We start from the raw sequence: 26,503 nt of genomic DNA on the forward strand, positions 1-26,503 counted from the left end.
AGTAGGCCTGGCCAGTGAGCTTTAGCCATCCCCCACAGCCAGCTTCGGTATCAGTGTGATCTTTAATTTTTAAGTGTCAACATTGAAAGGTTTATACAGATTAAAAAAACAAAAACAAGACAATATCCACAACCTTCACAACAATGCGAGCCTTCTGCCTCCAGGGGCAGATGGGCCTCTGTACCGTGAGCGTCAGGCACTGGGGCTAGGAGGGGCCCTGCCCTTCTCCCACCCCTGGCCTCAGTCTTAGCTTAAGGGGCAGCATGAGCCCCAGCACCTTGGCCTTTTGCTCTGTGGCAAGGACAGATGAGGGGAAAGGCCAGGCCCGTCACAGGAGTCCTGTATGTCCGGGCCTTGTGTGGCGGGGAAGGAGCCTGCAGCCCTCGGCCAGCTTCTGCCCTCACGTTGGGTCCTGGCTGGGCTGGAGCAGAGAGGCAGCCAGAAGCAGGCCTGGCAGATCCTTTCTCACCTGGCTGGGTGTCCTGGGGTCAGTGCCAGATTATAGCTGCTGCCCCCCTGCTTTCTAGCATGCACGTGGCAGCCAAGGCAGGAGGGCAGAGGGAGCAGAGTGGTGAGGGAGGAGGGGACAGTCTTTGGCACGTGCAAAAGCTGCTGAGGCCACAGGAGCCACTGGCCTGGCCAGACTTGCGCTGTCACATACCGGACTCGGAGGGCTTGTGGGCCTGGTGAGAAAGGGGCACCATGAGAAGGGAGCCTGGCTTGGGGGCGCTCTAGCCCAGCACCCCGACCCCGGGCTCAGCCCTTACCTGGGTCTGATTGTGGCTGGTGCCAGTCGTGGATGTGGTGAACTCCGAGTACTTGTTCCCTGTGACCCTGCCGGCCCACCTTCTATACTCCTCCCTTACCTGTGGGGCCCAGAGTACCAGGTTAGGGAAGGGGCAGGCCCCAGGACTGGGGGTCCCACTCACCCCACCCATAGCGGCTGCAGCCCACCTTCTTGTTGAGTAGGCAGTGGAGCACAAAGAGGAAGAGGCCTTGCAGGCAGTTGAGGATGGTGAAGGTGTAGCTCAGTGGCCAGCTCTGCGGGTTGAAGAGGAATAAGCCGAAGACCCAGGTGCAGCCCAGCACAAAGAGCTGAGCCATAGCTGTGATGGTCAGCACCCTGCAGGGGAACAGGCTGTCAGTGGGGAAGCCCCCCCCCCCACACCCTCCTCTCCCTGCCAGCCCCCTCCTGGCCCCAGCTCTCACCTGGCCTTTTTTAGTTTCTTCAGGTCTGGGTTGATCTCAGAAAACTTCTGTGTGAGCTTCCAGATAGTAGTCACGAAGATCACAGCATTGCACTGGGTGGGCAGCACAGAATTTACATTAGGGGGAGTCCTTGGAACTGCAGGGAGAGAACAGGTCTTCTACGGCTCCTTGTGGAGCCACGTGCCTCGGGCTGTGGAGGTGGGGGCACTTACCAGAACGATGAGGGTCACGGGTCCCACGAAACTCCAGAGGAAGCCACCTTCAGGGTTCAACCAGCAACTGGGTGAGAGGGGAGGGTGCTGTCAGAGCCACGGAGCGCGCAGGGCACTGTGGCCCAGACTGTGCCCTCCCTCCCAACCACTGGCCTGCACTCACTAGTCGTTGCGGCCATAGCCATCACTTTTGACGGCCGCGGAGACACCCACGATGAGCAGGGGCACCCCGTAGCCGATCAGGCAGAGCTGCCACTTGCTCAGTCCCTGGCCCTGGAACACCCGCACCACCAGGAAGTAGAGCTCTACTCCCTCGAGGCTCATCCAGCAGAAAGCGGCCAGGAAGAAGTAATGCAGCAGTCCCGCCACCAGGCGGCAGCGCAGCCCCACCTGCGGGGCGGAGGCGGGGCGACGTCAGTGCGGGCGGGGCCGGCTGGGTCCGCCCTCGAAGAACCCTCCCTCAGGTGGGCGGTGCCGCGGGGTGAGGGGCTCGGCGACGAGTGGGGGGCGGGCGCACACCGCGCGCTACGGCCTAGCCGCGTGCCTCCCGGGCTTGTGATCCTCACCAAGCCCCGGGAGTGGGCGGAGCTCTCCCTGTTCCGGGCCTCGCCGACCCAGCGGTCTGGTGAGGGGGCGACCCTCCACCGCGCCGGACCTTACCTTTTGGATGCTTCCTTCCTGGTTCTCGATGCCCGCCAGGAAGATGGCGGAGCCCACAAAGAGGCAGATGCAGAGGTGCAGGTGCACGGTGGTGCGCGAGCCCTGGATGGGCCGCACCAGCAGGAAGGTGAGAATGCACAACAGCAGGCAGACTAGTGACACCGCCAGCCCCACCTTGGTGATCAAGGCCAACTTCGGGTCCTAGATGCAGGGTGGGGTGCGCGGGGCTCAGCGTCCCGAGGACTTCCTGTCCTCATGGGCCCCACCACCGAGACCCATCTGGGGCCTGCCTTGCAGGTCTCTGATCAAGCTGCTCACCTAAGCCCCGCATCCTCTGCCCTCAACACCTGAGCAAGCTTGCTCTGTGTCTCTCATCCTAAATATCACATCCCCTCCCCCCAACAACCATGGAGGAAGCAGGGGTCCCGGTTCCTGGTGGGTCTCCCCACTAAACACCCAGACTTCTGAGAAGGTCCCCAGGGAAGCTCCAAGGCCACATCCTTCTTTTCTTTTTTTTTTTTTTCACATCCTTTTTTTTTTTTTTTTTTTTTTTTTTTTAAAGATTTTATTTATTTGATAGAGAGAAATCACAAGTAGACGGAGAGGCAGACAGAGAGAGAGAGGGGAAGCAGGCTCCCCGCTGAGCAGAGAGCCCGATGCGGGACTCGACCCCAGGACCCTGAGATCATAACCCGAGCCGAAGGCAGCGGCTTAACCCACTGAGCCACCCAGGTGCCCCACATCCTTCTTTTCTAATACTGATTGTCCCATCTTTCTGAACTTCCTCTCCCTCATCTCAAATTTTACTCCTTCCCCACCTGCCATATTGTTAACTCACTGAAACCCACCTTTTTGTCCTTCCTGGACCTTTGGCCTCAACCACAGCCTCCCCTACTCTGCCTGGCCCATTCCAATTAAACATGTGGACCAGTTTGCCTGTGGATCTCTGAGGCCACAAACAGAAAGCTGTGCTCGCTTAGGAGCGTTTAGTAATATTTTACAACTGAAAACAATTTGAAATGGACAGTCAGAAGGGGTGCCAGCCAGAGCAGGGTCTGCAGTGCCAGGCTACACCGTTTAGTTGCTGAACCATGGGGAGGTCTGCGGGGGGTGGGGTGGGGTGGTGCAGGGAAGGGGCTGGGGGCCATGAGGTGGGGCTCCCGGCCTGTGTGACCATATAGGGCCAGTTGGGCTATATCATCAAGAACCAGCTGCCTTCGCGTCATGATCCCAGGTTGTGGGATGGAACCTGGCATCTGGTTCCCTACTCAGCCGGAGGCCTGCTTCTCCCTCTCCCACTCCCCCTGCTTGTGTTCCTTCCCTCGCTGTCTTTTTCTCCATCAAATAAATAAGATCTTAAAAAAAAAAAAGAACCAGCTGCCTATATTAACCTAGGCCAGCCTGGCCAGCTGTGGGCTGTTGAGGGTGGCCCCTGGCTGCTCACCTCTATGTCATAGTGGGCCATGAGGATGGCAAAGCTGCTCAGGTGGTTGCACTGGCAGGTGGTGCTGCCATTCCTGGTGCCCAGAGTTCGGCAGCCTGTGGTGGCCCAGTGCCCGCTCCTGTTGTCACTCTTCCAGAATGCACAGATCAGCTCCTGCCGTGGCCTACGTGTCTCCTCCTGCTGTGGGCAGGTGGGAACGATTGGAAAGGTTAGCCTGGGGCCCATTCTTGGGTCCTGGGCTTGGCTTGAGCCCAAGGAGGGCTACTTTTCCTTTGATAAGTATTTACTGAGCACCTACTTTGCTGTGTCCCCCGGCATGGCACACAATGAACGGGAAAGACACAAATCCCTGCCCTTTTGGGGTTGGCATGCTAGTGGGGGAGACAGATCTAAATAATAAATCTAACAAGTCAACTAGATAGCATGTTAGAAGGGGTGAGGTGCAATGGAAATAAGAAGGAAACAGCACGGGGGAGGCGGGGCATAACTACTAATTGTAATTTTAAATAAGGAGATCAGGGAAGGCCTAAAAGAGGAGTTCCAAAGACTGGAACCAGGTAAAGGACTGACCAGGTGGGAGAAAACTGTGTCCCAGACAGGGTACAGCAAGGCGGCCAAAGCCCTGAGGTCTGTGTGAGGAAGGAGCAGAGTGGGGGAATGAAGGCTGCATAGGAACTGCTGGGACCTTGGTTAAGAGGTGAGCAGTAGGGCTGATTCCTCCCCACCTGAGGACTCACTGTGTGGGAGAAGGCAAAGGTGACAGGGGAGTCAAGTTTCTCCGTGTTTGTGTTGCTCAGAAAGACCAAGTTGACTGCTGACACGATCTCAGCCTGGGCGCCGTGGACTGTACTTTGGTGGATCTTGCTCAGCTCAGCTTTCTTCTCAGTCTCCAGCTTCAGGGAGGCGTTGGCCAGCAAGTTCCGCATGTTCCAGCTGGAGAGGATGCCCATCACGGTGGGGCCTGGGGGGTACACAGGCTGGCTACCTTCTCCTGCCTTCCCTCCTCCCATTCCCGATCCTGTCTCTTAAGACCTCTGATTCAGGCTCTCCAACCCACCATGATGCCCCCGGGGGCCCTAGCAATAACTCCATTTCCAGTTGTTGATATTCAGAACCTCCCCTCCTGCGGGCATCCCCTCGGATTCCCTGCCGGTACCCGAATCCCTGGCTTCAGCCGCCACATGCCAGTTCAGCAGCATCCGTGCATGGCTCTGACCGATGGTGATGTTTCCATCCCCATCCCCGTGCTCCTGGATCATCAGGGATAGCTCTGAGGAGAGAGGGGTAGTGAGTGACTGGGGGCTCTGGGTGTGGGATGGGGTCCCCGGCTAGGGCGGGGCAGGGCGAAATCTCACCTGTGTCTGAAGGGGAAGCATAGGTGAAGGAAGCTCCCGGCATGGCCTTGGCCAGCATTCTCAGGACTGTTTCGAGGCCCAAGAGGTAGTTGGTGGCCATGGAGTGCCTCTCAGTCAGGGACAGGGTCTCCAGATCTCTGGGAGTCTCCAGCATCGTATCCACTAACTGGATGAGATCCTGGGAATGATGGGTGACAGCTGGTGGGTTACTGTCCCGCAGCGGCTGCCAAAGGGCCCTGACCTCACCAGCCCCCTCCACCAAGGGGTACACTGCAGAACCAGCTGGGGTGGCCTGGGGGACAGTGGGGTGACAGCGGAATCACTGAGATGGTGCAGTGGTCAGAAGACAAGGGAGGGGGTTGACTAGAGGCTTGTATGCATGGACGGGAACAGTGGTGCCTGACTTGTCCCAGGCGTGGGCTTCCTGCCAGGCTCTGGTCTAGGTCTGCACTGCCCGGAAGAGTTGCCCACGAGCCACAGGTGCTCTCGAGCACCCCGGAATACAGTTCCATGTTGCAGTGGTCATATTTTGAATCCACTGGATCAAATGCGGTCTTCACGCTAATTTCACTTGTGTATTTTTGCTTGTTTATTTTAAAGTAGCTACTGGAAAATTTAAAAGGACACAGGGCCTCACCCGTTTCCACCGGGCTTAGCACAGAAGCGAAAGCTTTCACAGAATTCTCAGCGCGTGCTAGGCCCTGCCCTTTCTTTGAACTTCACTTCTATTAGTTCCCATGAAACCTTCAAACTGACTCTATAGAGTAGGCCCAGAGAGGGGGAGTCACTTGCCTCAGGTCACATAGCAGAAGGTGGCAATGGGGGGGGGTAGGGTGGGAGGGATGGGGAGGATTTGAACCTTTGTGGTCTAACCTTAGAGGTGAAATTCCTAACTGCTCCATTTTTGGGCATCGTGTTCCTTCTGTGTGTGTGTGTGTGTGTACACGTTTTGGGGTGTGTATATGTGTCTGTATCTGTGTAACCCCTGCTTGGGCTATCTCCACCCCCATGGAAGCATCCCTCAGCCACCCCCCATGCTGTCCAGGGGTCCCCCTGAGCTCGTGCTCTTACCTTCATGGTGTCCGGAGCCAAGTCTGGCTTGAAGGTTCTGCGCAGATGTTGGACTTTTTCAAAGAAGTGGGACATGCTCTGTGGGGAGGGGACATGGGGAGGGGTCAGAGAGCCTCATTTGTGGGTGGGGGAGCTTGGGGAAAGAGGGTGGATCGGGCCGACTTCGAGGAGGGATTTCTGCCTCCTGGTCCCTGCTGGGGGGCCACTCACCTGGGTCTTTTTTCCAGGGGGTGGGGTCCAGATGGGGAAGGACATCTCTGCAGGGGATAGAGCAGCAGTTCATTAGGCGTGAGAGTGTCTGTGTGTGGAGGGGGCGGGGTCTGGGGTCAGGTCAGACCAGGTACCTTCACAGGTGGTGTTGCGCTGCTTATTCTGGAATCCGGGTTTGAGCTCCCAGCCCCGGCGGCAGCGGCACTTGTACGAGCCCACGGTGTTGATGCAGATGGTGGATTCATGGCACATAGGCTTCTCGGAGCTGCACTCGTCCACATCTGGGGACACAAAGTTCAGAGTCAGGACGCCTTTCCCCTCTGTGTCCTGCCCCCCTTCCCTGTGTTAGTATCCACCCCACCCTTGGCTGGAGGTGATATCACCTGCTGACCCCACATCCTAGTGATGCAGGGGTCATGGGGAGTGTGAGGAGCCTGACATGGGAGCCCACCAGGGAGGGTCGGGACAGAGCCCTGTGCAGGGAAACAGGCAGGCCAGATGGCTGAGAAGCCATGTACAGATGTGCAGGTTGTGAATATAGAAATACCTTTGTCCCAGGTGGTAATTAGCTGCTGCCTGGGGACTCCAAGGAGCCTGCTCCTGGGCACCCCAGCTCCTTCCCCAGAACTGCCCCTCCCCGCCACCCCCCCCCCCGCAGAATTAATGCCTGGCACAGCAGAGCACCCAGGGTTCCTTTAGGTGCCTCTGAATATGGGATCAGATGTTCTGAGTGTGGGTCTCCAGGAAGTGGCGTCTGAGCTCTGTACCTTCACAGACGGTGTTGTTTGGGCCATTGGGGGACCCAGGAATGGGCTTCCAGCCAGGGCGGCAGCGGCACTTGTAGCCACCAATGTTGTTGAGGCAGTGGGTGGAGTTGTGGCATGGGTTCTGCCCCGATGTGCATTCATTCACATCTGAGGACAAAGCCAGAGGGTCAGTGTCCCCTCCACTCACTGCACCCGTTCTCACTGCCTGGCACCAAGGACCCTACCATTATTGTACTTGCTACCACCTGGTGACCTTCAACTTCAGTGGACCTTACAATGGCTTCCCTGCAAGACAGGCATGGCAGGGACCCTGGTCCTCAGTTTATAGACTGAAACCAGAAGGGAGACTGCCTCATGGGGCCTGAACTTTCCAAGTTCTCTTGCCTGCTCCCTCCCCAGTTCTGGCTCAGGTTCCCTTTCTGGAAACTGGAGGTGATAACTCCCTCTGCTCCCATGTGACAGAGGACCAGGGATGAGGCCGGGAAGTGTACACAGAGGCCGGGGGCTCCACAAGGGAACCCCAGGCCCAGAAGGCCCTGCAGCCTTCCTGCTCTGTGGTGGGAACTTCCTGGGAGGTGACTCCTTGGGCAGAGCAAACCCCTGGTGTTTTGGGAACCTGAGAGCCTTCTCCCTCCTCCTGGGGCTGTGGGATCCACCTTGGCCCCTCCCCAGCTCCAGCGCAGCCTCACAGTGTCTGCCAGGGCCTCTACCTGTGCACAGATTTGGGTTGCCCGGTTTGAGCTGCAAGCCGGGCGGGCATTCGCAGGTGTAGCTGCCCTGGGTGTTGGTGCAGATGCTCGGGCTTTTACAGATTCGGGGTTTCTGCTGACATTCGTCCACATCTGCAGGGGGAAGGAGAGGGTGATGGGTGCCTGCAGCTGTTTCCTTGGATAGAAGCATCTGGAAGCCTCTGCTCTCTCCTCCTCAGTGAGTGGATGCCTTTTCTAATTCACATGGAGGCGTGCTATGGGTGAGCATGGTGCCCAGATGTTTTGTTTCCAGATGTAGCCAGAAGTGGTCCAAGTCCGCCCCGTCTGCCAGCTCTGGCTCCCTCCTCTCTGGGCAGCTCCTAGCTGGGGCAGGGTCCTATAACCACCTGTGTCCCAGCCTGAGGACTTGGATAAGTCCAGGGTGGTCCTTCCTAGGAACCGTGTACAGAGGAAATGCTGCAACCCGACTGGGACCTGTCATGGCTCCCAGCGATGGCCTTTGTCCTAACTCCCCCAGGATGGCCACTCACTGGCTGAGTTCTCGCTTGGAGTCCTGGTGACCCTCAGAGGGTGCTCCCATCCACGCTCACTCTGAGATTCCAGCTCCACGGAGATGGACAAGACCCACCCCAGAGCCAGGCCCTCCAAGGACGAGGCTTTTGGGCAAGGCAGGGAAAGTGAGGATGGTGCCAGACAGGCCAGAGCCTGCCGGGACAGGGGGCGCCAGGCTGGGGTGGACTGTGTCACTGATGTCCAGTCAGGCAGCCTTGGGCCAGTGAAGATGCGTTTCTCTGATTCCTGGGAAGGCATCCCCTGGACTGGCAGGAAGTGATGAGAACCCGCACCACCTGAGCAAGGCCAGCAGTAGGTGAGGGTGGTGGCCAGAGAGGGAGCAGGTGCTGGGGGTGAGAGGTGGCAAACGTTCCTGTCTTCTTGGCCCTTGGCCTCCCACCAGGATGCAGGGATGCGGACACTGGACTCCAATGACTAGGCTCCGTCTTCTGTCCCTGAGGGATCCGGTGCTCCTGGGGGACCTGGGTTGACCTCCTCAGGAGAGGGTCACACCTGGGGCAGTGGTCCTGGATGATGGCCTCTCTGGTCACCTGGTCCACACAGGAGCTTCTTGGTTCACCTGACTGTCCGAGTGTGTGTGCATGTGTGTATGTGGGGCGGGGGGGGGGTTGTGTGTCACCTGGTCCACCCCAGGCACAACATCCTCCGGGTCCTGGTCATCCAGACTGAACCAAAGCTCCTGAGAAGGATCGGGACAGAGCCCGGCGCAGGGAAAAAGAGGCAGGCCGGGTGGCTGAGAAGCCAGGGGCCGGGCATCAGGAGGAGCCTTCTCCAGGTGGGATGCTGGCCTGCTGTGCAGGTGGGCGAGAGGCTGTGTGCCTCCTGGCAAATCTCCATCTTCCCGCCTTTCCTGATGAGGTACCTGGGTCCATGGTGGCCAAGGGTCTGAAGGGGCTCCTGGTCTGGGTAGGTCCATGTGGGCTCCAGTGGGGGCAGGTCTCACCCAGGCAGTTACTGATGGTGGCGAAGAGGACGGATACTACGCCTGAGCCCACCTCCTGCAAAGTGTCTTGAATGCCACTCGCCTCTCGTTTCATGCAAATAAGATGCCCAGGATGTAGGGGGACAGTCTAGACATCCTAAAGTGACCCTCTGGGGAGAGTTCTGAGCCTTGGGACTCAGAGAGGTTCGGCACACCAGGCAGGTACCCAGGACATCCTCTGATGCCTGGGGAAAGTGGAGCAAGGGGCCCACAGAGGGGCCTGGGTCTCCTGCCAGCAGCAGATCTGATGGCCACGACACGGCTACATGTGTCCTCAGCTGCGGCAAAGTCTGAGTCCGTGGCAGAGCTCCGTCTTCAGGCAGCAGGCCCTGGGCCAAGCCAGCAGACTGTTCTCTCACTGTCGCCCAGCTTGAGGTCCACAGTGGTCCCTCTCCCATCTCTTGTTCGTCCGTGTCCCTGCCTACCCACCTGACAGAATCCCCTTCTCTCAGCCCTGGTCTGTTCTAATACAGCAATGCAGCCTCTCAGTAACCACAGCCCCCATTTGTGCTGGGGGCTCACAACAGTTGGTAGGCGGCATCCCCATCCAGGCACACTGAGTGGGATCTGTGATCGCCATGTACAGTTGTGCAGGTTGTTCAGTGCACAAAAGTGTCAGGCCCAGGAGGCCTGTGGGAGTTGAAACCCAGTCCACTTTCCATTCCCCAAAAATGCTGTGTTCACCTGGAGATGATGGACCTTTTCCCATTTCATGTGAAGGCTCTGTCCTCTGGCCAGGCCACATGTTTGGGGCACAACGTTCACCCAGAAGCCCCTAGGGACCAGCAGTGCTGTGGACGGAGGCTTCCCCCTGGGCTCCACAAAAGTGTGGGTCCTCCCTTCACCCCCACCAGTGAGGCTCTGCAGCCTTCCGTCTGCATGCAGGTCTGGATGGGGCTAGGGAACAGGCTGTGGGCTCTTTTCTCCATAGCAGGGTAGGCCTATGGACCCACACCAGAGTCCTTTGGACCCTCAGGTGCACCTCGTTCTCACCTCTCACGCCTGCTCGCCTCCTCTGCTCTCTCTCTCTCTCTATTCTGCACTAACCCCTCTCTCTGGGTGAGTGGCTGCCCCCACCCACCCACTGCTGGCCCTCTCTGCCCCCTGCGGATACCCAAAGCCCCTTCCCCCGCCTGCTCTTCTCCCTGGAAGGGGGACAAAGCCTGGTGATGCGTGGAGGCCGGGCTTCTCCTGGGCCCGAACCATGGCATCACTGGACAAGACCACAACAAGAGATGTGACTATGGTGTGGGGTGAATAGGAGCAGCTGCTCTCCGTGCCCACCCTGGGGTGGACCTCAGGGGTGCCCATCCTGGAGGGGGTACATTAGATCATACTGAGGGTCATTCAAAATCAGACAGCCACGATTCTGTGCTTTGCTGCCTCTATCTTCCCAGCAATTCTGTGAGGTAAGCACCATCGTCAGATGGGTAAACTGAGGCACAGAGAGGCAAAAGAACTTGTCCAAAGTCACACAGTTAACAAAAGGCAAAGCTACTTTTCTATCTGTAAAAAATAGGGACTCTTTAAAAAAAAAAAACACAAAATCTCAATAATATTATCACATCTTATACATTAACAGTGACTTCTGAGTAAGTGTCCTGGCCGGTGTCTCAGATGCACTGCTATCAAGTAGAAAAGCAGGGATTTGGGCTCTTGGCCTTCACATTGCCCTGCCTCTCTGTGCTGGCGGCTCAGGCACAGGCATGCAGACATGAGTGCTGTACCCTCTCGCCTGGGCCCTGCCCCTGGGGATGATTCGGGAATGGCTCTGGTGAACTCCAACCTCATGGACAGGGTGATGGAAGATGTGGGGCAGTTCTTACCTTGACACATGTTCTCACTCTCATTTTTGAACATTCTTGCCCCAGAAGCAAGCTCATATCCTGGAATGCATGTGCAGTAGTAGCTCCCCTCTGTGTTTTGGCAGTCTGCAAATTTTCCACAGGACACTGCCGAGGGTGGTCCACACTCATTAATGTCTGGAACACAATGGGGCAAAGGGTCACCTCCCAAAGACATGAGTTCCTTCAGGAAGAGATCCCTATCCATCACCTGACTCCCCAGCATGGGGGCTGATACTTAATCAGTGTCTTTTGGGAAGATTAGATGCTTAAGCTATGCTGCAGAGGCTGGGCTGCAGCTGGAGCAAGACATTCCTGAAGCCCACTTAGCTCTCTTCTCTGTCCTCTGGCTGGCATCCTGGATTTGAGTTTGTTCAGTAGGGAGTGCAGAGATGGGGGTGGGGCGTGGGTGGCAGCTCTGCATCTTCCTCCCCCATCCTGGAAGGGCTAAGTGAAACCAGACTCCAGACCTCCACTCTCTCCAAGAAGCCATGTTTATTTACTTATTTTCCACCTTTCTATCTTGTCCTTTCTATTTCTCTGCCCTTGAGGACAATCCCAAGACCAAAGGCTGAGAACCCAGCCACCACTGACATCCCTCACAGGCACTGGGCTATGCCCCACCGTCTCCGTGCCCCTCCACCACCCCAAGCCCCTGTACCATCACAGCTCTCCAAGAGGCTGGTGAAGATCACCCCGGAAGAAGAATTGAATCCCGGGGAACAACGACAGGCGGTGGCATTGACACACGTGGAATTCGGAGGGCACCAGCGAGCACAGTCTGTGGGGAAGATTACCAGTGTCAGAAGGTGAGGTCTGAGCCAGGTGCTCCGGAGGAGGGCAGGGCCATCTCCAAAGGAGGGGTTGCTGGGAAGGGCAGCCCGGCCTCCCCCTGTAGCAGGCGTCCCTCCTGCCTTGGCTGTGGGGGTGCAGGGACCCTCCCCCACGCTCTGGCTGTGGACTACTTTGCTCTCAGCAGACTCACCACTGGTTTTCTGGGACCCAGCTTCCAACAGAATCAGGAAGATACCCAGCACTGGAAGAGAGAGAGAGGGTGTGTGTTGGGGGGTGCCCAGAGCAGGGAAGGACTGATGGAGAACTGAGGTGGACACATCTGAGGGAAGAGGGTTGCCGAGCCCTCCCAGACTGGGGCTCTGTCCGTCACTAATGAGAGGGCGAGCAGCCCTCCCTGGACACCCGCGCTTACAGCCACCTGTCTGCCACCATCGCCTGGGGATGGGTTTCAGACGGAGGGTGAGGAAGGGGCCCAAGCCCGATGGGGGTCTTGGCTCCTGCCGACCTGTGACAACAGTTGAGTAAACAGATGGGAGATGGGCAGCCCTGGTTCAAATCCCAGACCTAGGCCAGGTGATCTCACTTCCCAGTGTCTCAGTTTTCCCATCCGTTGAATGGGAATGATGACGGACCACCCTTCCTCGCGGTGTGTGAGATCTAAGCACGTGAATGCTGCCTGGTATGTCCAAGTGTTTATATCATCGTTGCTTTACATGAAGGTGAAGGGGTTGGAGCAAGTGCTCTCTCGGATGCCCCGGAATCTAAGGTGCGCTGGCCCCCTGGACCCTGGCTCGGGGACACAGGTGCACACGTACCACACCCACGACATCTGTCATCCCAACAACTGGCTTGAGATGCAGTGGTGACAGTTCACCCCCGGCTCCCCGCACACAGGAAGACACTGTGGGCTCACACCGGGGTGGGGGTGCTCTTCTCCTGCCGTCCGTGCTGCTCAGGGGCACCCTGCACCCCAGGCATGTGTTTGGGGGTCCTCCTCAAGTCAGCAGGGGCTCTAGGGACAGGAAGCTCCTTGTTCACCAGTGAAAGAGGCTCGGAGATAGTGATGGAGAGAAAATAAGGAGAGGGAAAGAGAGGAACAGAGAGAGAGAAAAGGAGCCAGAGACACAGAGAGAGGAGAAAGCGGAGGGAGGGAGCAGAGAGGTGTGAGGGAGAGAAACAGACAGACGTTAAGGCAGTGCTAGACATGGGCGGAGAAGCAGGACACTCATGGAAAGACAGAGAGCAAGATGGCGGAGACTGGACAAAGAGATTTAGAGATAGATCCGAGAGCAAGATCGGGAAACAGAGACACAATTAGAAGGAGGGGGGTGAATGGGAAGAGGGAGCCGGCGGGGGAGGAGAGTGCCTAAGCAGCAGGTGGGGGCGTGGGAAGGGCTCGGGGATGTGTCCAGTCTCTGCCAATCTGGGAAGGCTGGCGAAGCTATGGACACCCCTCTTATCCGGGGAGACCCAAAGCAGGGTGGTGGGTGGAAGGTTGGGGGCCGGGAGGGAGGGCAGGAGGGCATGAGTCACTTCCTGGGCCAAGGGGAAGGGATGACTCACACTCTATTGCCCCTGGATGGGGCTCCCAGGGGAATTCTGGGCTTGGCTATTGGGAGCACAGCTTGAGGGCCTATGGGGGATACAGACTTGAGGGTACCCCAAACATTTAGCTCCTGTGTCTAAATCGGATACCACTCAGGCCAGTGGGGGTCCAGAGATCCCCCTCCCACAGGTCCTCCCAGCCAAGGTAAACTGAGGTTGGAATGCCCTTCCCTTCCCTTGAATAAGGATCCCTTTCTTCCTCCTCTCTGGCCACAGGGCTTGACTCGTCCCTTAGCCGAGATCCACTTCCTCTTTGTGGGACAGACCACAAAAGGACCTTCTCTGGTAGGGTGGGAACGGGACTGATGTGTCCCCAGCTCCCAAAAGCCCAAATAGCAACCGTCCTGCTCAGACCCGCCCTAGGAGGCAGGGGCTCTGGTTATGTCCACTCTACGGATGGACAAACTGAGGGTTGGAGCCCAGAAGAGCCTGGTGAGGAAAGGGGCACTGAGGAAAGCAGAATGGAGTTCAAGTTCCCCAGACCCTGGTGTTTGGGGGGATTCTTTTGTGCCCTGTCCTCTCCACTGGGGCCGGGCTGGGATCTCCTCCCCGCCACTCCCCCTTCAACCAAGGCTGCTGGGCCAGGCCTTCTCCATCTGGGGCCCTGGAAGTCACCCAAACAGGAGCTGGGAGAGGAGCTGCTGGTCATCCTCTCCAAGTCGCATCTGGTTTGCATTGCCTGTGGAGCCCTGAGCAATCGATTCTGGCTTAGGGACCCTGGCGGGGGGGGGGGGCGTCACCCTCCTCTTGCTCCTCCTGCTAAGGGTCCCCTAGCCCAGACCTCAGACCCTCCAGTGTCCAGCCCAGAAGGCAATAAGACAAATTAAGATTAAAAAAAAAATATACTGTTTCCTCAATTCTTACTGTGAACCAGGAATAGTTTGTGTCCAACTCACTCAACACTTAACCCTATAAAGTGAAGACCAGGTTCCCCCCTCCCCATTTTACTGATTTCAGGGGCTCCATGACTTGGCTCCAGAGACACACGGCCCTCCATGAGTTGTGTCCCACTTCGACTCCTGCCCTTGCTCCCGAGGAAAGCCAGGGTGGAGCTTGCGGGTGGGGCTCTGCTCACACTTGGCACCCTGGGCCACCACAGGGAACCCCCGTCCCTGTGGCCCAGGGAAGCTCTGGTTGTGGCACCCCAAATGTCATTTCTCCACTCTCTTTGTTGCCTGGTTGCTCAGGCAACAAGCTGTCCTGATAACCATAACCGTTAGAGACACCCTGGGTGGGGCGCGTAGGGAGGAGGGGTGGGGTGGGGGGAAGTCGCGGTAAAAAATCAAGTTCAAACCCACAGCAGGCAAAATTCTTTCAACCCACAGTGGAGTCCTGGCTGGGTCTGGGGGAGGAAGTGTGGGGTTCTCTGCGGCCGCCCCTGTCACTGAGACAATGGGGGACATGTTGGGAGTACCCCCCCCCCACCCAGTGAAGCGGTCCTGTCTCCTAGCTCCTCAGCATCCCCCATGCCCTATGTTAAAAACAGTTCCCTACAGGGTCCCAGACTCCTCTCCTTCCCCCATGCCACAGTTCACCTTCTTAGGGGGGCAGCCCTCAAAGTGTTTCTGGGCAGAGCCCAGAGATATGAGTGGGCATGGGGGCTCCTAGAGCACATTGGGGGTTTTTGCCCAGGCTGGGGGTTCCCCCGCTCTGCCAGCCCTTCTCTCCATGTGCCCGCCTGGCCATGTGGCTTCCTCCCCTGCAGGGGCCCCAGAGCCGCCAGCCACACCTTCCATTTCTCCGCAGGGCAGGGAGTGCCAGAGCACCCAGGGGTGCTTTCAGAGCCCCCTTGTCCCTCCCAAGCAGGGTCCCCAAATCCTCACCTTGAAGGAGGAGAAGGAAGCTGCAGCGGCGGGGGCCTCCCATGGTCTGAACTGCCGGCTGGGGAGGCAGAGGATGGGCAGGGCTGTCCAGTCTCCCCAGGCTGGGCAGCTGCGCGGTGTCCCGAGGCTGGCTGGCTGGGACTTTATGAAGGGGGGGGGGAGGACAGAGGCTGGCCCAGGGCCCTCCCCGGAACTGGCGGGGCAGCTGGAAGCCAACAGGAAAAGTGCAGTAAACACAGACCCAGAGGCGTTGCACGGGCTCACACACACACACACACACACACACACACACACACACACAGCCTCACGTGGGAACAACCTGCTCTGCTCGTAAATCCTCTGCCTCCCATTCCACCATGTGAGCGACTGACAAACTCTGGCCCCCGTGAGCCTGGGCTGGTGCGAGCCCAGCGGAAAGTGGGGCTGTGCAGGCAGGGGCGGGGTGGGAGTCGTGCCCGCGGCGCCGCCTGGCTCTTCTTGCAGGGGTGTTCAGGTTGGGGAGGCTATGTCAGAAACGGCTTGGGGCTCACGTGTTGGGGGCAACCTGTGTCCCCTGCCTTGGCATGCCTGCCTGAGTCTCCAGGGCCGGCCTCTGAGCCAACAGCAACCCCCATCCCTGCTTTCCAGGTGAGGAAACTGAGGTCCGGGGACAAGAGTCCAAATGGGAGGGAGGGGAGTACCTTGAAGGGGCCCCTCACGGGGGCCAGGCGGGCACCAAGAGGAGAAACTGGGGGGCCATGGGCCACCATGCTTCTGGCGCTGGCCTTTCTGGGCCAACCTGCCCCGGTGTGGGAAACTTAACATCGAAGGGGCTCCTGGGCAGCAACAGAGAATCACGTGACGATGATGAAGTTCTAGAACCTAGGTGAGGTTCGGTGGGCTGAGGTCCGGAGCCGATGACCAGGAAAGAATTCTTGAGACATCTTTGGTGCAAAATGGTGGTTTATTAAAGCACGGGGACAGGACCCGTGGGCAGGAAGAGCTGCTGCCCCGGGTTGTGAGGGATGGCAGGTTATGTACCCTGAGGTTGGGGGAAGGTGAGGGAAAGGGAGGTTTCAACGGAGTTTTCATATGCTAAAGAGGGCGTACAAGGTGCCAGGGCGCGGGAGGTCTCCCGGCTTGATCAATGTTGTCTTTTGGCAAGCCCTTAACTTCAAGATAGTTGGGAGACTCCTGTCTTGCAGGATTGTGATCTCTGCAAGTTAACTATTTGTTTCTCATTTATGGCGGTCAGGGGTGCCTGAGGAATGTCACACATATTACCGAGGGGAGCGGGTGGAGAGGGGGTGCGAGGTGCCAGCTTTTGCTTTGTCCTCAGCCAGCCTCCTGCTCCCTCATCAATGAGAGAGTTGTTTCCTTTTCTAATAAATCACATGACTGGCTTGTCTCCTGAGCCATCAAATAATTTTTTTTAAAAGACACTATTATTTATACAACACTTAATTGGAGCCAGGCGTGATTCTCCTAGAATTATCCATGCATCTATCTTAACCCATTGATTCTGCCGAACTCGAGGCAGGTGGGGCTATGATTTTACAGATCGGGAGGTCAAGGCGCTGATAACAAGTAGCTGAGCGGGGACCCAGTCCTCCAGTTCCTGCCCACAGCTCAAGGTCCAGAAGAAAGTCTCTACGAGGAGGTGCTAATGTGTCTTTTAACACCTCTGGGGCCCTGGGGCTGAGCTGTGGTGGTATCCAGCCTGGACCCAAGTATCATTTGTTTTTCCATTTACCAACTCTTGGGGCAAAGAGAGGGTTTTACAACTAGGATGTCAATATAGTTTCCTTTTTTTAAAATTTTTTAATTTTTTAAAAAGATTTTACTTATTTATTTGACAGACAGATTACAAGTGGGCAGAGAGAGACTGAGGGCGCCCCTAATGTTTCCTTTAAATGAACGGCTTCAGGGCCGCAGAGTGTAGAAAATTAAAGAAAATATGAAATACATGATAGGTCGAAGGGGAAAGATTGCCGGTCATGGAAAAAAAGGGTCATGAGTGGAGGGAGCCCGGCCACTGCCAGAATTAACCCCTTCCTGCCTTTCCCTCCCATCCCCATCCCTTTGTTCTGGGTGGCGCATGGCAAGGGTTTTGCTGGCGACTCAAGGGGTTCGGGCATGGGGGCAGGAGGACCCAGGAGGAGGCTGGGAGGTGGGGTGGCCAGATCAGGTCTGGAGTGGATTTTTGAATTTTTTTTTTTTCCCCAGAATCTGGAAACCTCAGGGCTGGACATCCCCTTTCCTCAGGACTGCAGGTCAGACAGTGGGTAGCTGGAGAAGCTGGGGCTTGGGGAGGTCTAGCTTGGGGGAGGTAGGAGGAGCCGTCCTGGGTATTGTCCCCACATCTATCCTCACCCTTGGTGACCATCTATTCTTTGGCTTTTTCTTCCCTGGTGTGTGTCTTGGGCCCTTGGAGCAGGTCTGAATTCCCTGGGACTGTTTTCCTGTCTGGTGAATGGGATTAAAATGCCTGCCCACTGGCCTCAGGGTGAGGAAGGAACAGGGTAACAGGAGGAAAGGCTCAGAGATGTTGGGTCCAGGATGGGGAGAGGCACAAAGAAAGATAACCTTAGCATCACCACCCTGGGGCCCTGCCCTCAGATAACCCAGAATCTTCCCACCTCTCCTTTTCATTGGCCCCCCCACGCTGGTCTAGGGCTGTCATCTCCAGCCTTGGTGTTCTGGCTCCTGCCCCCACACTCTGTGCCTCTCACAGTGACCCTGAGGACACCTGCGAACACCTGAGTCAGGTCACACCCCTCCTCAGCTCAAGAGCCCTCCAGGGCTCCCAGCTCATGGATAAAACCCCCAGTCCTCCCACAGCCCATAAGACCCTGTGTGTTCTGCCCTGTCACCTCTGTGCCCTCACCTCCTCTTGCTCTTTCCGTGCTCACTTGGCTGCCGCTTTCCTTGTGGAAAACACCAGGCACAGTCTGACCTCAGGGCTTTTGCACAAGCTGTTGCCTCTGCCTGGAACATTCTTACCTCCGATAACCATCTGGTTCCCTCAGTCCTCCCCTTCATGTTTTGGTTCAGTTTCCTGACCCACCCCTCGAGTCCACATACAATCCCCCCCCACCCTCAGCACCCCAGCTCCTCCCAATGTTCTCGATTCTCTGTATTCTCGCCGCCTCCCATCACGGACTCTACCTACTTACCTTGCTTACTGTCTGCCCACACCCCCTCCACTCCGGTCCATTCGCGTCTCTGCAGTCCGTGGCACAGAGCCTGCACCCAATAAGTCTCCATACTTCGTACCCACCCCCTCAACACACCCCTGTCGCTGCCCCCCTGCTGAAGGAAACCCTCTTCAGGCTTCCTGATCTGGCCCTTGCTGGGGTGGCACACTGTTCCTTCTCCTTCTCTCTGTCCTTAAGTTCCAGCCCCGCCGACCTATTTGGCAACGCCACCCCCACCTCCCCAGACAATCTTGTGACCTCTGTGCCACAGCAGGGAGGCAGGGACATGATGGGTCCCTATGTGTCCGAGGGGAAACTGGCACGTGGAGTGCTGGGCCACTGGCAGGAGGCTCCTCACCTAAGAAGTGGCTGAGCCAGGATTATTCAATCACTACTATTATTACTGCTACTACTATAATACTATTTATACTGTATTCTATTCTATGTTTTGATGATTGTAGCTACAGCAGTAACAAATCATCCTGGTGGAAGGCAGTGCTCATCCAGCACCTACTGCTCACCAGGCCCCCTTCTAAGCACACTACAGAGATTGAGCTCCCTGATCTTACCCACAGCCCTAGAAGGCAGGTGCTGCGATTTCCGTTCGTGGGGCGGGCTAGCGGAGGCACAGCACCATGAAGGGACTTGGAGTCACAGGGCATGCCCATCTCAGATCAGAGGACCCCAGCAAGCCCCATCTCTCCCCCTCTGGGACCATAGGGTCTTGGGCAGGTGATGTCCCTGGGCCTCAGTTTCCTCAGCTGTGAAATGGCTGGCACCTTGCCAAGCACAGGCAAGGGTCATAAAAGAGAGCACAGATTGCAAGGGTGTAGCTAGGAGGGGACGCTCAGTGAACAGCAGCTGTAGCTCTTAGGGTACGCCCCTTCTCTTTGCTGCGTTGGGGAGAGAGACAAGGAGACCTCAGGGTCCTGCCTCCCAGCCTCTTGTGCTGCCTACCTATGCCCAGCACCCACACTAGCCCTTGCTGAAGTGGGGGGTCAGATGGGGTCTCTGGCTGGAGGGGGACTAACAGGAAGCCCCCCTGCCTGGGAGACAATGGCAGAGGAAGGGGCCGGGCCAGCCCCCACACGGATGAGCCCAGCTGCGGCTCCAGGAGGGCGGCACAGCTATTGTGAGTCCAGACAGCTGTCCCTGAGCCAGGAAGCCCCAGGAAGCCAGGGAAGAAAGTGGGAGGTCGCTGGCCGACCCTGACCCCCAACCCAGGCCAGGCCTGACAATGGACCCTTTGTCTCCTCCTGCAGGCTGGACACCTGGATTCCACCCCCCCCCCAGGCTGGGCCCCCAGGGTCCCCCTCAGGAGATGCCTAGCCCCAGCTGGCACCCTCCTAACCCCCCCGCCACCCACACTGCCCAGCCCAGCCTGGGGAGTTAGCAGGCAGTGCTGAGCTGCCGTATTTATAGTTCCCTGGCACTGCTGAGCAAACTTCTAAATATAGTTGCCGAGCTATTTGGGGCCTCGGCCCGGGGTGCAGTGGGAGTGGAGGGCACCGCACGTGTGCCTCCCTGGCCTGGGCCCTCGAGAGGGCTTGGGCCTGTCTCCCGGGGCTGAGGCTGTGGAGGGGGGGTCCTGGGGGTGCAGTTTGTCTGTCTGAAGGGGGGTACACAGAGAAAGGCACAGTGGAGTTGCTCAGAGCCACAGCACAGGGAAACTGCCTGAAAGAGGTGCAGGCGCGTTCCAGGCCCAGGAGGAGGACACACATCTGTGCCTGGTGCCCCCAGTGTCCCATTCCTCCACTTCTTTCACGCCAAGAGCTACCGGGGTAGGGAAAGTGGACTGAGGTGTCACCACAATGTTCTCAGCTTCTAGGAAATAAAGGCCCCCAGGAAGTTGCAGGGACAGCCCTGAACCCCAAACAAACCCCAGCTCCTAGCAGCCCACTTCCCCTTCCCCATCAGGGCTGACCTCACTGGTGGCCCGTGTGGGGGGTGGTGACAAGGCTGGGGGTTGGGGTGGGGCTATAAATAGCCAGTTTATAAGCAGCTGCTGAGCCAGCTGGGGCAGAGGGTGGCTCTGGAGCCCAGAGGGCTTCTCACGGACAGCGGGACCCCAAAGTGTCACCCCCTCCCAGCAGTGGCCAAGATTTAGGGAAGTAAGGGGGACGCGAGGGACAAGTTGCTTAAAACCAGCAAAGTCAATGATTCCTTAAAGTAGCGCCCTAAAAAATAAAAATAAAAATAAAAATAAAAATAAAAAAATAAAGCATCACTTTAACTCGATGGCCCCTGAGACTTGAAGGAAAGCTTAGCGCTTCCTCAGCTATGGGCTCACGGGATTGGAATATCATACAGTCAGAGAAAAAGAATGCCAGGGGTGTGCCCCCAGCTGGGCTGCCTCTTGGCAACATGCTCCTTTCTTAATTTAAAAAACAGAGGGGCGCCTGGCTGACTCAGTTGATGGAGCATACAAGTCTTGATCTTGGGGTTGTGGGTTTGAGCCCCACATTAGGTGTAGAGATTGCTTAAAAAATAAAATCTTTTTTTTTTCTTTTGAAGTAGGCTTCACACCCAGCGTGGAGCCCAACACAGGGCTTGATCTCATGACCCTGGGATCAAGCCCAGAGCTGAGATCAAGAGTCCGACACTTAACTGACTGAGCCACCAAGGTGCCCCTAAAAATAAAATCTTTAAAAGAAAGAGTGAAGTGCAAAAATCTTCATTTATTTGACGGGGGTTCACGGTAGAAATTTTTTTTTTTTTTTTTTTTTGCTCTCCTGAGGCGTAATTGACAAAATAGTGATAGGCTTAAAGCATATGACACGATGATTTGATTGTAGTAGAATCCTGAGGAAAAAAGAAGTGCCAAAAGCCCCACACAAAAGCCACCCTCATTCTAAAGCTCACACACAGAGAAAATGAAACAAGTTAGGATTTCAGAATACAAACATATGTAAACATACTTTCAGAAAGCCCGTGGGGAAGGGAATAAGAAAGAGAACCCTGGGTGATGGAAGGAGGAAGCAGGGTCCTGTCCTGGTTCATGGTGGGCAGAGGGCATCATGGGTGTGCCTTAGGGAAGTAAAATAAAGTTAATGAACAAAGTAAGTTAAAGCAGGTCATGGGTAGACGGATGGTCATTGATTCTGGGAACCAGAGGCCTTGTAAATGTCTTCTGGAAATTTTCAAATGTTTGAAGGCTTTAATGAGAATCATTTAGAGGAAGGGAAGAGAAATGGAAAGCAGTGTAGGGAGAGGCCCAGCTGGGGACTCGAGCAGGGGGTGTGCAGGTTGCAGTGGGTGGTGTGGGCGGGACTCCGACCGACAGGAAGCCCTGCAGCCCTGAGCTGGAAACGCTGGGCAACACTCAGGGGCCTTTCTGCCTCTTCCTCACAGAGCTCTCAGTCTCTTCCCCACTCTGCAAGGGTTTTTGGGGAGCGGATGGCTACGGGCAGACAATGCCCAGTGAGGGCAGTCTCTGTCTCCAGGGACCCTGCGATGGAGTCCCAGGATGTGGAGCAGGGCGAGGAAGGAAGAGAATTCAGGCTGACTGTCCGCATCAACTTCACACTATGCCTCAGTGTCCCCATCGGTGCGCCCTACGCCACTGGTCTCTGGGGTCCTGGGCCATGGTGCTGGTGCTGATGGTCATGACCAGTCCCAGAAAGAAGTGATGTATTTTGGGAGCCAGGGGCTTCAGAAAGAATAACCCCCCACCCCCAGCATTCTATTAGCAACTCTCAGATAGATGCCCCAAAGAGCTGAAGGCAGGGACTCCAACAAACTAGGGGAAACAACCCAAGTGTCCATCAGTGGGTGAATGAATCAACAGTATGGGCCACATCCATGCAATGGAATATTAGCCACAGAACAGGAAGGAAGTTCTGGAACACACCACGACATGGACGGAGGGAGGGGTTGCACAACTTTGCAAATATGTCAAATGCCACTGGATTGTTCGCTCTTGGATGGTTAGTTTTATGGATGTGAGTTTCACCTAAATGTAAAAAAAAAAATAATAATAACCCTAAGCAGGCCATGGCAGTGTCCCCCACCAGTACCCTGGGCATCTCTCCTGTCACAGTCTCTCCTCTGTGCCTTCGAGACCATACCTAGTTCATCTTGCTCCTGCCCTGAGAGGAACCAGACACGACTCTCCTCCTTTTACAGATCTGACAGTCACGCATTCACTCAACAAACACGGTGTGACAGGCACTGGGGGTGTAGGTGTGAAGAAGCCTGGCCTAAACCTCTGCCCTGTGAGGCTGACATCCCAGCCCCAGAGAAACCCATGAATGTGACAGCTGAGCATGCCGTGAAAGACATTAGGAAAAGAAGAGCAGGCAGGCGAAAGAAGGAGGGGGTGCTGGGGGTTGCCACACGAAAAAGGTCAGTTGGGAAAGGCCTCACCAAGAAGGCGACATTTGAGGAGAGACTGAAGGAGATGAGGAAGGAGAAGCCACAAAGCCATCTGGGGAAGAGCGTTCCCAGCAGAAGGAACAGTCTGTGCAAAGTCCCTGAGGCAGGAGCATGCCTGCTGTGGAACAGCAAGGAGACCTGTGTGGCTGAAGACAGTGAGTGAGGGGGAGACAATGGGGTGATTTTGTGCGCAGCAAGCGATGACGTCAGAAGTGATATTCAAAATACTTAATTCCCAGCATGGCGTGACAAGCCAGTACAGTACCACCAACTCCACGGGGCTTCTCTCCTGTGCCCTCATGTCTGGGGAGGCTGAGGACCTGGGGGACATGGACCTTCCACTTGTTGTTTCTATTGTTCACTCGCTGCTGACATGGCTGTGTCCCTGTACCTTCAACAGCACCTGCTCAGTAATGGTTGCACAGATAGATGTCAACATCTGTGTTTATCACAGCTGTATCTTTGACACCTTTAAACATCGCGGTAACCTCTTTCCATTTTTGTTTATTTTCCTTTTTGTCTTTTTCTTTCTTTCTTTTTCCTTTTTTCTTTTTTTTAGAGAGAGAAGGAGGGGTGGGGGAAGGCAGAGGCAGAGGGAGAGGGAAAATCTTAAGCAGACTCCATGCCCAGTGCAGAACTGACTGGGGGCTTGATGGTAGGACCCTGAGATCATGACCGGAGCTGAAATCAGAAGTCTGAGGCTTACCTGACTGCATGTGTCCCATCTTCTTGTCATTTTCTTCCCTTGTCCCTCCCACAGTCCCCGGCCCCCTCTCTTTCTCTCTTTTACAAAAAGAGCAGTCTTTTTGCTCCACAGCAGCACTAGAGGGTGAGGCCACAGCTCTCGGTTTCCTGGGAGTGCAGGCACAGCCCTGAGAGCGAGTGACTGCCTAAATTTTGCCCGTGTGTGCCTCCCTGTCCCCGTCCTAGTCCTAGCCCCGAACCCTCCACAGGCAGCAGCGTTAATCAGATTTAATATCCCCCACCTCCGCCCCTACCAATGTAAGGCTTTTTTTTTCTGCTGTTTTCCACTTCTGGCAATGGCTCAGGTCTCCTTCAGTAGCCCTGGCCAAAAAGTTCCTTTCAAAATAAATTCATTTAAGAATTAAAAGAAAAAGAAAAGCAAGGTGGTTGAAGAAACAATCTGTGGCTCATGGAGAGAGGAATGGACGGAGGACGGTTGTGAGCCAACAACCAGTGCCCCGGTGCAGGAGGTGAGGATGGGGAGGCTCGCCTGGGTTCCATGAGTGGGTGGGAAGCCACCTGGACCAAAAGGGTCCTCTTTCGTACTACGGGGAGCCAAGAAGAGAGGGCCCCTCTGGACAGAGAGCATCATTTTGTTTCTTTCTTTCTTTTTTTTTTTTTTTTAAGATTTTTCATTTATTTATTTGACAGACAGAGATCACAAGTAGGCAGAGAGGCAGGCAGAGAGAGAGAGAGAGAGGAGGAAGCAGGCTCCCTGCTGAGCAGAGAGCCCGATGCAGGACTCGATCCCGGGACCCCCAGATCATGACCCGAGCCGAAGGCAGCGGCCCAACCCACTGAGCCACCCAGGCGCCCCAGAGAGCATCATTTTCTTCTGAGGAGGGGCTTTTCTGAGAACATTTCACATCAGCCACCCCCATATCTGGGGGTAAGGGTGTCACTGGGGTTTTCGTGGCCCCTGGTGTGGGTCTTGGTGCCTGCTGAGTGAGGAGTTCAGCAGCACCTGCCTCTCACATCCCAGTTTCTGCTCAGCTCAAGGAGTCAGCCCTGGGGACTCTCCCTGTACGCTGCTCGGATGCCTACGAGGCCAGCCGGCCCTGACACTGGCAAGGAGACTGCCTCCCACATCCCGAGGTTTCTGTGAAACAGAGTCTTTAAAATCCCCAGACAAATGGCCAACAGGCACAGAAAAAGATGGTCAACATCACTAATCAACAGGGAAATGCAAATCAAATAAAATCAAAATCACAGCAAGATACTAGCTGTAGTATCTCAAATGGCTCTTGTTTAAAAAAAAAAAAAGTGTTGGCCAGGATGTGGAGAAATTGGAGCCCTTGCGCACTGTTACTGGGCATGTAAAACGGTGCAGCTGCTGTGGAAAACAGTCTGGTTAAAAAGTTAAACAGATTTTCAGCCCATGATCCAGCAATTCCTTTTCTGGGTATATACACCCAAAAGACTTGAAAGGAAGGTCTTAGAAAGGTATTTGTACACCCAAGTTCATAGAAGCTATTATTACTCACAATAGCCAAAAAGTGGAAGCAACTCAAGTTTCTATCAATGGACAAAGGAATAAACCGAATGTGGTAGATTCACGCAATGGAATATTATTCAGTCTTAAAAAGGAAGGAAACTCTGACACAAGCTGTAATGTGGACGAACCTTGAGGACATTACACTGAATGCAAAAAGCCGGTCACAGAAAGACAAGCACTGTCTGATCTCATGTACATGAGGTAATGGAATTAGTCACATTCACAGAAACAGAAAGTAGAAGGCTGCCAGGGGCCCAGGGAGAGGGGCGAACGGGCCCTTGTTGTTTAGTGGGTAGCGAGTTTCAGTTATGCAAGATGAAAAGGTTCTGGAACTTGGTTTCACAACAACATGAATAGGCTTAATGCTGCTGAACAGTACAGGTAAAAATGGGTATGATGATTAGTTTTAGGCTATATGTTTTCCACCACTTAAAATTTTTTTTGAGGTGGGGGGAAGAAGGAAATTCTGGCCCAGGCTCCAACTTGGATGAACACGGAGGATAATATGGTGAGTGAAATAAGCCAGTCAGAGAAAACGAACACTATAGGATTCTGTTTCTATGAGTGTTTCTAGAGTGGTCAAACCCACAGAGACGGAAGGTAGAATGGTGGGGAGTTCCTGTTTCATGGGGACAGTGGTTCAGATTGGGAAGATGAACCAGTCCTGGAGGTTGGGGGATGGGGGATGGCTACATGACAGCTAGGGAACTGACATCCCTGAGGATAAGCCTCCATCACTTTTGGTGAGTCAGGACCTTTGGTGAGTCCCTTGCCCCTCCTGTGGGATAATGGAGGTGTATGTTCTTCACGGTGTCTCAGAGGTCCCCAAGCGGCCTGAGTCCCAGGTGCCTGCAGTAGCGATGCATTCATTCAGATTCTGTATTTGTTGCCTGCCCTTCCCCATCTTGCTTCCCAGCTCCCCCACTCATGCTTTCTAGGATCCGCTTCTCATAAAGTACCTGCACTCAAATCCTTGTCTCAGGCTCTGCAACTGAGGGAAGTCAACTCAAGACAAATGTCCACTATAATTGTTTTCCACATGGCAAACACTGTAGCACCTGAGTCTCCTCCTGGCCTCTGGCCAAACCTGGTGTGTTAGTGATCTGTTGCTGTGTAACAGATTAGTCCAAATGTAGGGGTTTAAAATAACAGGAAACTGTTTCTGTGGATCAGGAATTGGGTCTTGCTTCTCTGAGTTCTCTGCTTTAGGGTCCCTCTTAGGGTGCCATCCAAGTGTTAGCTGTGTGCAGTGTCATCTAAAGGCTTGGTGAGGGGAAGAGCCACTCCCAAGCTCACTCATAGGTTGTTGGCAGGGTTTAGTTCCTCACTGGCTGTTGAGGAGGTGGCTCTAAACTCACCACGTAGAGGGGCACGTGGGTGGCTCAGGCAGGCTCAGGTCTTGATCCTGGAGTTCCAGGATCTAGCCCCATGTCAGGCTTCCTGCTCATTGGGGA

The 26,503-nt window shown here is 55.5% G+C and overlaps 1 protein-coding gene across 6 annotated transcripts; it reads right to left on the bottom strand.

Moving 5' to 3' along the window:
• Window positions 1-43: 43 nt before the first annotated feature.
• On the bottom strand, window positions 44-18,519 carry ADGRE5 (adhesion G protein-coupled receptor E5). 6 transcript variants are annotated; one of them, XM_045082990.1, is made up of 21 exons: window positions 18,416-18,519; window positions 15,261-15,465; window positions 12,023-12,073; window positions 11,699-11,818; window positions 11,020-11,175; window positions 7,639-7,770; window positions 6,929-7,075; window positions 6,296-6,442; window positions 6,162-6,208; window positions 5,952-6,029; window positions 4,881-5,058; window positions 4,682-4,795; window positions 4,251-4,486; window positions 3,526-3,705; window positions 2,082-2,282; window positions 1,585-1,811; window positions 1,422-1,488; window positions 1,210-1,301; window positions 955-1,123; window positions 768-866; window positions 44-683 (listed from the first exon to the last, which is right to left on the bottom strand). In XM_045082990.1, the coding sequence occupies exons 2-21, from the start codon at window positions 15,301-15,303 to the stop codon at window positions 654-656; spliced, it is 2,514 nt and encodes an 837-aa protein (XP_044938925.1). In that variant the 5' UTR covers window positions 15,304-15,465; window positions 18,416-18,519; the 3' UTR covers window positions 44-653. The 6 variants fall into 6 exon arrangements, with proteins under 6 accessions (XP_044938925.1, XP_012909536.1, XP_012909534.1 ...); XM_013054082.2 differs by lacking the exon at window positions 18,416-18,519 and adding an exon at window positions 15,580-15,633 and having other exon boundaries at window positions 3,526-3,702; window positions 4,263-4,486; XM_013054080.2 differs by lacking the exon at window positions 18,416-18,519 and adding an exon at window positions 15,580-15,633 and having other exon boundaries at window positions 4,263-4,486.
• Window positions 18,520-26,503: the final 7,984 nt, after the last annotated feature.

This window comes from Mustela putorius, unplaced genomic scaffold, assembly GCF_011764305.1.
Source record: "Mustela putorius furo isolate JIRA1106 unplaced genomic scaffold, ASM1176430v1.1 tig00000095_pilon_pilon_pilon, whole genome shotgun sequence".
Classification (NCBI taxonomy): domain Eukaryota; kingdom Metazoa; phylum Chordata; class Mammalia; order Carnivora; family Mustelidae; genus Mustela; species Mustela putorius.